This window comes from Lampris incognitus, chromosome 9 (genome assembly GCF_029633865.1).
Source record: "Lampris incognitus isolate fLamInc1 chromosome 9, fLamInc1.hap2, whole genome shotgun sequence".
In the NCBI taxonomy this organism is placed as follows: domain Eukaryota; kingdom Metazoa; phylum Chordata; class Actinopteri; order Lampriformes; family Lampridae; genus Lampris; species Lampris incognitus.
The window spans coordinates 18382952-18391804 of record NC_079219.1 but is presented as its reverse complement, the minus strand read 5'-3'; the positions used below and the strand labels follow the sequence as shown (position 1 = coordinate 18391804).

The 8853-nt window shown below is 42.0% G+C and overlaps 1 protein-coding gene across 1 annotated transcript; it reads left to right on the top strand.

Annotated features, from left to right (window-relative positions):
- Positions 1-91: 91 nt before the first annotated feature.
- On the top strand, positions 92-4597 carry LOC130118386 (tumor necrosis factor receptor superfamily member 6B-like). The gene is made up of 5 exons (XM_056286818.1): positions 92-99; positions 913-1309; positions 1937-2119; positions 3739-3826; positions 4050-4597. The coding sequence occupies exons 1-5, from the start codon at positions 97-99 to the stop codon at positions 4279-4281; spliced, it is 903 nt and encodes a 300-aa protein (XP_056142793.1). The 5' UTR covers positions 92-96; the 3' UTR covers positions 4282-4597.
- The last annotated feature ends 4256 nt before the right edge of the window (positions 4598-8853 follow it).

Sequence of the window (8853 nt, the reverse complement as noted above, 5' to 3'; positions counted from 1 at the left end):
AGAGTGGAAATATCACTTCCTCACCGAGCTCTATAAAATGAAGACATATACCAGTATCGATCTGTCTTCCACTTTGGCGGCAACGTGTACATCAGCATGGTGAGTACACTGCATGATACGGTCCCTGAAGATTAAGATGCAGCAAAGCCTCAGATATGCTCAGATATGGTGTAGATTATTTGTGACTCAGCTGATGGGTAACGCGGACAGAAATGTGTCACAATTTATATAAGGATTTGACACACACACACACACACACATACACACACACACACACACACACACATATATATATATATATATAACTTTGTTAAAAGAAACAGGGAAGTACTCAACAAATAAGGAGCATAATAATCCAGCCTCTTTCGTGCTATAAGCAATCATCAGCTGTCTAACTGGATCATTTTGCTCCTTAGTTGTTGAGCACTTTCCCTACCATTGAGTGTTTCTTTTAACAAAGTTATACACACACACACACACACACATATACATATGTATGTGTGTGTGTGTGTGTGTGTGTGTGTGTGTGTGTGTGTGTGTGTGTTGCCCGGGCGCTGCAGCTGCCCACTGCTTCTGTACAATAGGATGGGTTAAATGTAGAGAACACATTCATTGTAAGAATACAATTAGTTGTAAGAATACAATGTCAGGTAACGGGGCTTTCATCATTATATATATAGAGAGAGAGAATGAGAGAGAGAGAGAGAGAGAGAGAGGAGAGAGAGAGAGAGAGAGAATCCATACATATTGTACATGTTCCAGCCATACGTGGCTGGGTTATTATGTTTGTATAATATGTATCATTTAAAGCATATTCTCTCTTAAAATGACGATTTACAATTCCAACTTTAATACACTGAGACTAAAGTAACAGTAACCAAGACAGAGAGGGTAACTGAATTCTCTCCACAGCTGTTCTTCGCCGTGTCCTTCGCCGTGTCCTTCGTGATGATGGAGCTCGCCTATGGCGCCCTGCAGAAGACCCCTACATACCAACGCCGAGACCCGCCGTCGGGGGAGCAGCTAACGTGCGCCATGTGCCCGCCTGGCACACACATGGCGGCGCACTGTACCGCGACCACGCCCACCACGTGCGCCCCGTGCCCCGCCAATCACTTCACAGATCTGTGGAACTACATGCCGAAGTGTCTGTACTGCAACCTGCTGTGTGGGGAAGACGAGGAGGCGGAGAGGGAGTGCTCCCCGCGGCACAACATGGTTTGTCGGTGTAAACCGGGATACTACAGCAACGCTGGGATTTGTTTCAAACACTCCAGATGTGGGCGTGGCTACGGGGTGAAGACCAATGGTAGGTTTAAAAACTCTTCGTCGCTGTTTTCCTCTTCATTCTATGAGCATCCTTACATGGCAACACGTTCTTCAGGCCAGGCAACTGCTCCAAAACATCACGCACAGGCCGTCATTTACCGAATATTTTAATGTTAGCAGTAAAACGGCTTATTAAAGATGTGTAGGTTTATCTACTTAAACAAATGAGAATAACATCCACCAGAGTTGTTTAGATATGCAAATCAAAGTATTGCCCCCCCCAAATAAAACATTATTATAATGCCCATTTATCTATTCTTTATTTTTTATTTCACGGCTCTACATAAGCACAGTGTGATGATAGTTTTTCCGGTTGCCATCCATCACCCGTGCCATCCCTCAGTAGCTCTAAACACTGGGTAGGCCTTTAAACTCAACTCCACAAAGTGCAGCAGAAGTCACCGTGTGCTATGCTTACCTGTTTGTGTACCACATGCATGGCTCTCCTGTGTGGAAGGCAAAACGGTTCGTAATTTGTCTCAGGTTCGATGGGATTTCAATTCGGTTGAACGCCTGTTTGCATCTGACGGCGATATCGAGAGACAAACTGTGCCCTTTTTTGGCTTTCCATGTTCTTTCTCCAAAAATAAAACTCGTTCTTTCATAGGTACATCTCAGATGAACACGGTGTGTGAAGAGTGTCCAGATGGCTATTTCTCCAACTCTTCCTCGGTGCTGAAGCCGTGTGTTAAACACCGCAGCTGCACCTCCACCGGACAGAGGCCCCTACTATCAGGCTCCGCGTACCATGACACTGTGTGTGGCACCTGTCAGCAGCTGCAAGATGGAGGTGTGTCTCTTTTCTACTAGCTCTATCTTTGAAACTGTTGATCACACAGCCTTCTTGTTTTGCTACTGTCGTAGTCAAAACCACTCAGCTCAGGACCAAGACGCTAAGCTGACAAGTCCAACTCCTTTAAGTTTACATATCAGTTCACACAAGTCTTCCGGTCTTCCAGTGTCAGTCTTTACTTAGATTTTTGGCCCTTGAGGCCAAAAATGTTCAAGTCATTCTGCCGTGAAGTCTTGAGATGAGACCCGAGACTTCGACATGTAGACTCGAGACTGGATTTGAGGCATACTCGAGCAGCTCAACCCCACCTGCTTTTGTATTTCACATGGTTAGTGCCGAGTTTACCCGCCATATAGCTGGGTATGTGTTAAAATGTGACGAAACGGCAGTAAACTAACAATTAAAACATTTCCGGTGATTCGAGATGGCCAAACGGGACGAACCGGGACATTCCAATAACCATGCCAACAGTCTAGTTTTGCTTTTTGCTGTTAAGCAAATGTGGTAAACTTTGAAAGTAAACAAGTGAAGACCAAAAGTCATGATAGGATTGAGCAGGAGCCTTCCCTAAGGTGTACCAAAAAAAAGAGGGAAAACGAACACATGGACAGTATGCTCCTGGCCACACATACTGTCTGTGGGTTGGGATTTTGGAGCAGCACTCTTTACTGTGATTCACATGCCTCCTGTAACTGGGTGTGTTTTTCAGCTCCACACACACACACACACACACACACACACACACACACACACACACACACACACACACACACACACACACACACACACAGGGGAGGATACGGGTGGTCAAGCAGCCAAAAATTAATGTGCTATTGTGCACTGTCGTGGCAGTACTACACCAGAGTACACATGGGCCTAAACACAGAGGATTCAGCGACAAAGATTCTTCGCAGTATTATCACACTTTATTACATGCTTGCAAGTGTTGCACACAAAGCATAGATACTTAAGTGCATGCTGATCAGTACAGTACAGTCTCTCTTATAGGGCAGTCGTCTGCTGTCCTCCTTAGTATCTCGTGTAATATAATATTCCAGCTCCCATCCCACCAAGGCTGTTTCTCCACTTACTGCGTACAGACTTTGTGACACTCAGTGAGTTTCTCATCCATTCCTCTGCTGTCAGCTAACAGTGAAAACAGGCCTTTATTTGTTCACATGGAGAAGACACTTTATAACACCACCTACGTTCTGCTACATAGCCACATATTAACTTTAAGCATCTATCTAAGCAATATAAAGTTAAACGTGGGATAGGTCATACATGGGCGAAGATTAAAAGTAAGCAAACATCGTATATGATAATATGGCAGACAAATTGCCTTCACAGCACCGATAATATTCACTTTGTCAAAATGGACAGGTAACCTGCAAAGTGTTAGTGGGATGGTAGTTAGGAGAGCATTTATTTAGGTCAGTAAATATAAATGAAGTTGAACCCCCCTCAGCAAAAAAAGAAAAGAAAAAAAGGAACGTTAAAAAGGTGGTGCCTGCCGGTGTGATTCACACCCTGTACACACCTCTGACACTGGCACCATGTTGAGACACCGCGCAGGAATTCCAAAACTCATTTTGTTTTCCTCCTTTTCTCCTCAGACAAGATGAACATCCTCCGAGAATTCGTCCCATGCCTCTTTGACTTTACCAGGCCACGTGTGTCGAAAATAAGGAGATTTGTCACCAGGTGAGCCATTATGGTCTAGCGGCCAGTCTCAGATACATCCTGCCAGAAGCCACATCAAGTACATCTTACACGCTTCCACGTTCATCTCTGACTCTCCACCTCCCTCTTTTCTCTTTAGCCCTCCTCTCTCCTCTTTCCTCCCGTCCTCTTTTACAGTCTCTTCGCCTCTTAATTCATGATTGCACTCTGCAGGTGTACATAAACTATCGTCTCCCTCCACTAGATACACCAAAAGGAAAGAGAATAGAAGGCTCCTAGGTGAGGTGATTCCTGCGAAAGGGAGAGGATGTCTGCTGGGTCATATCAGAGCCTGGCTGGCCAAAGCCTCAAAGGATCAGTTGCAGAGCCTGCCGCAGATGCTGAGGGCTTGTCAACTTAGCGCTCTTGCAGAAAAACTAGAAAAAAAACTTATGGAGCATACGCAAGTGGTCCAAGATTGTCACAAAAACAACTGATGTATGTTAAAAAGTGGGTTATCAAAGATAGAGAGAAACATTTCTTTATCATAATTTAGTTCAACACTTATTAAAAGCAATTTTTTTTGCATCTTTGTAAGGCCATAGTTGCCAAAGACTGAATGTACAAATATTTATGTTAAATATAAAGGTAACACACGTGAGTAGATTTTTGACCACATCTTAATTTTGTTAGCTGATTTTGGGATCATTTTCTATATTTATTGTCTCCGGTATCGAGCAAACATACCGACATTTTGTAAATCGGTGCAATGTCTATGGAAATACAAGTAATTATATTAATGGCAAGGATGAGATATGGAGGCTTCTCTTAAATTCTTAAGTACATTAAAAATGACAGAACTCATTAGTGTCTAAAACTGTATTTCTTAACTATATATATATATATATATATATATATATATATATATATATATATATATATATATATAGCTGATGATTGCTTATGGCATGAAACAGGCTTGTCCTGTCTCATAAAGAATTTACTTGACTCACTGGATTATTTTGCTCCTTACTTGTTGAGCACTTTCCCTACCGTTGAGAGTTTCTTTAAACAAAGTCACACACACACCCACACCCACACCCACACACACACACACACACACACACACACACACACATATATATATATATATATATATATATATATATATATATATATATATATATATATATATATATTGGGCAGCGCCGTGGTGCACTGCTTAGCGCGGTCACCTCACACCAAGAAGGTCCTGGGTTCGAGCCCCGGGGTAGTCCAACCTTGGTGGGTCATCCCGGGTCGTCCTCTGTGGAGTTTGCATGTTGCATGTCTGCGTGGGTTTCCTCCGGGGGCTCCGGTTTCCTCCCACAGTCCAAAGACATGTAAGTCAGGTTAATTGGCCGTACTAAATTGCCCCTAGGAATGTGTGTGTGTGTGTGTGTGTGTGTGTGTGTGTGTGTGTGTGTGTGTGTGTGTGTGTGTGTGTGTGTGTGTGTGTGTGTGTGTGTGTGCCTGCCCTGTGATGGCTTGGCGGCCTGTCCAGGGTGTCTCCCAACCTGCTGCCAATGACTGCTGGAATAGGCTCCAGCATCCCAAGACCCTGAGGGCAGGATAAGCGGTTAAGATAATATATATATATATATTTGTATTTCTCATCTATATCAGCGCAATAGAAGTGTTTTCTTTAAACGGCATTGGCTTTCATGTAGTTTCAGTAAACTACCACTGAGTGTCACTGTCGCGCCTTTTTAACTCTGACAGTCACGGCACATGGCGTTACACTGTAAAAAATATCAATCAGAATCATGTTTATTGGCCGTGTAGGTTTGCACATACATGGAATTTGACTCCGGATTCGTGGCTCTCTCAGTGTACCTAAACATAGAATAACAACACTTCAATACAACAATCTTTATATATATATAAATATATACGGTGGCGCAGTGGTTAGTGTGGTAGCCTCACAGCAAGAAGGTCCTGGGTTCGAGCCCCGGGGTAGTCCAACCTTGCTTGGTGGGTCGTCCCGGATCGTCCTCTGTGGGTTTCCTGCGGGGGCTCCGGTTTCCTCCCACAGTCTAAAGACATGTAAGTCAGGTGAACTAGCCATACTAAATTGTCCCTAGGAATGAATGTGTGTGTGTGTGTGTGAGAGATATGGCCTAGCGGCCTGTCCAGGGTGTCTGCCCAATGACTGCTAGAATAGGCTCCAGCATCCCACGAGCAGGATAAGCAGTTCAGATAATGGATGGGGATATATATATATATATATATATATATATATATATATATATATATATATATATATATTTAGCAGCTGGGGAGCGCACGAAACAGGCTTGTACTGCTACAGTTAAGGACAAAATTATTAGCCCCCTTTGTGAAATCAAACAAAACCCTTAACTTTTCCATGGAAATGACCATAACCAAAATTGTTTATAGTTTAATTGCTTCCAAAAGAACAAAGACAAAATCTCCACTAAGCTTGATTAAGATATTTTACTGATGTGCTGAATTGAAACAAGAAAAAACAAAAATGACAAGGCCAAAATTATTAGCCCTCTGACAATTAATAGTCAATAGTGTAACCTTGCTGACTCACAACTGACAACAACCTCTTATGGTGGTTCCTAACTAGGTTGGCACATGTCTCTTGAGGGATCTTAGCCCATTCTTCCATGGCAAATTGTCCCAGCTCATCCAAATTGTGTGGTTTTCCAGCATGGACATTAACCTTGAGCTCCCGCCACAGATTCTCAATAGGATTGAGATCTGGGCTCTGAAAGGGCCACTCCAGGACCTTGATTTTGGTGTCCTTCAAACGTTTTGGATGTATGCTTTGGGTCATTGTCTTGCTGGGAGACCCAACAGTGACCTAAAGCTAGACTGGCAGCAGATTTCTTTACATTATCCTTCAACATGTCAACATAATCTTCTTTCTTCATGATCCCATGTACCTGAACAAGGTTCCCTGTGCATGAGGCAGCAAAACAGCCCCACAGCATTATGCTCCCACCACCATGTTTAACTGTGGCAACTGTGTTTTTAGGGTTGAAGGCCTCTCCCTTCCCTCGCCAAACAAAAGCAATATCCATGTGCCCAAACAGCTCAAGTTTAGTCTCAGCAGACCAAAGGACAAACTTCCAAAACTCATGCCCATGTTTCAAATGTTCACGGGCAAACTTCAGTCTGGCTCTGATGTGCTGCTGTGTGAGCAATGGAGTTTTTCTTGGGCGATGACCTCAAACCCCACCACGATGAAGAGCCGTCACAACAGTCTTCCTTGAAACATCAAGTCCAGAAGAGGCTAGTTCAGCAACAATCACCTTGGCAGAGATGCCGGGATTGTTGTTGACATCTCTGACTAAGGTCCCCTACATGACTAATTTCCTCCCCTAGTTTTTGAAATCTTGCACTTTCGACCTCACCCAGGTTTGTTTTAACAGATTGGTCTCCTTGTGCTTTGCAATGATGCAGTGTATAGCTGTTCTAGACACTGTGAAACGCTTGGAAATGGCAGTATAGACTTCCCCCTTAAGATGAGCATCCACTATTTTCTTTCTGAGTTCCAGACTGATTTCTTTAATTTTTGGCATGATGAAATCACTTCTTACCAATAATTTAAGAGTAGTCCTTCTCAATCAAGTGTTCAAGTGCCACTAGCTCTGTTCATTGGAGTCCCTTAAGTAAAGTTAAATGCTGATTGATTGCTCAGGTGAGGTTTGGAAGCTGATTGATTGCTCCGGTGTGTTTTGAAAGCAAAAAAATCACATGGGGGGGCTAATAATTTTGACCACCTCAATTTTCACTACATTTGGTATAAAGCAAACCTGAAGATTTATTTTACATTCCAAAATGTACCAAATAGGGGCCTTAACATTGATGAATGTTTTACCATGTAAAGTTTTATGAACGATGCAAACATTGGGCAGAATTTTAGGGAAATATTCCACAGGCCATGAGAGAGAAATGTTCCATGTTTTCATGTTAGGGGAATGTTCCATGTTTCTTGGGGGCTAATAATTTTGACCTTAACTGTATGTATTAAAACGTTTTTCCTGCATCTGTACGATAATATATATATATATATATATATATATATATATATATATATATATATATATATATATATATACAGCCGATGATTGCTTATGGCATGGAACAGGCTTGTACTGTCTCATAAAGAATTTACTTGACTTACTGGATCATATATTTTTTTTTTGTTTGAAACAAACAAAAGTTACAGAAAATGGCTTTTTTTTAAAGTTTCAATAACTTTTAAAAACAATTCTCAAGTTTATTTATTGTTTAATTGTGTTTGCTTCAAAATATATTAGGCACTAAGGCTATTAGAGTAGAGAATCAAGGCTAAATTTGGCTTAATCGTGAGTTCACAAACCAAGTAGTGTTTTGTATATTTTAGCCCATTTACTACAAGCCATTTTCCAAAGCATACTAAACCTTTTTATTTTTTTGCTATGCTATAAACTTTAATGCGTCAACTACTCATACGATGTATCAGTAGTTGACACATTACTGGTTTTATGAAATATGTACAGGTTGCAAAATTGATTTAAATACAGTCACTCCACTGTTACAGCCATCCCCGTGTACAGGGACGGCTGTCACATATCTAAAAATATACATAATTAATCAAATACTCCAAATGAAAAAGATTATTTATCATTCACGTTATTGTGAGATGAAGCAGGCAAATTATAATGCAAGAACATGATTTAATGGGTAGATCCTCAAAACAGGATAAAGGATCTGTTCTATGCAGAAAGCCCTCTTGGGGTTGCAGTACTTACTCTGGGAAGGGGTTTGGCTCCCGGCTCTCAGGCCTCTGGCCCTTCTTGTGAACACGGTACAGGGCCACATGGCAGATGCCTCTCCAGCAAAAGAGGTGGGACTCCCCTGTCTGTCTTCTTTCTGATATTTGGCCAGATGAAAGCAAATTCGTTTCCAGCATACAACTGGCCGTTAACTTAACATATAAGGTTTCTAAAATATGAATTAAAGTACTTGCCTTGTCACAACCGTCCCTGTATCACCAGCCATGTTTTCACCTC

Bases quoted from the DNA above. Each gene is read 5' to 3' on its own strand.
- LOC130118386 (XM_056286818.1), top strand. The intron at 1,310-1,936 runs GTAGGTTTAAAA...GTTCTTTCATAG, and splicing joins CTACGGGGTGAAGACCAATG to GTACATCTCAGATGAACACG. The intron at 3,827-4,049 runs GTGAGCCATTAT...TCCCTCCACTAG, and splicing joins ATAAGGAGATTTGTCACCAG to ATACACCAAAAGGAAAGAGA.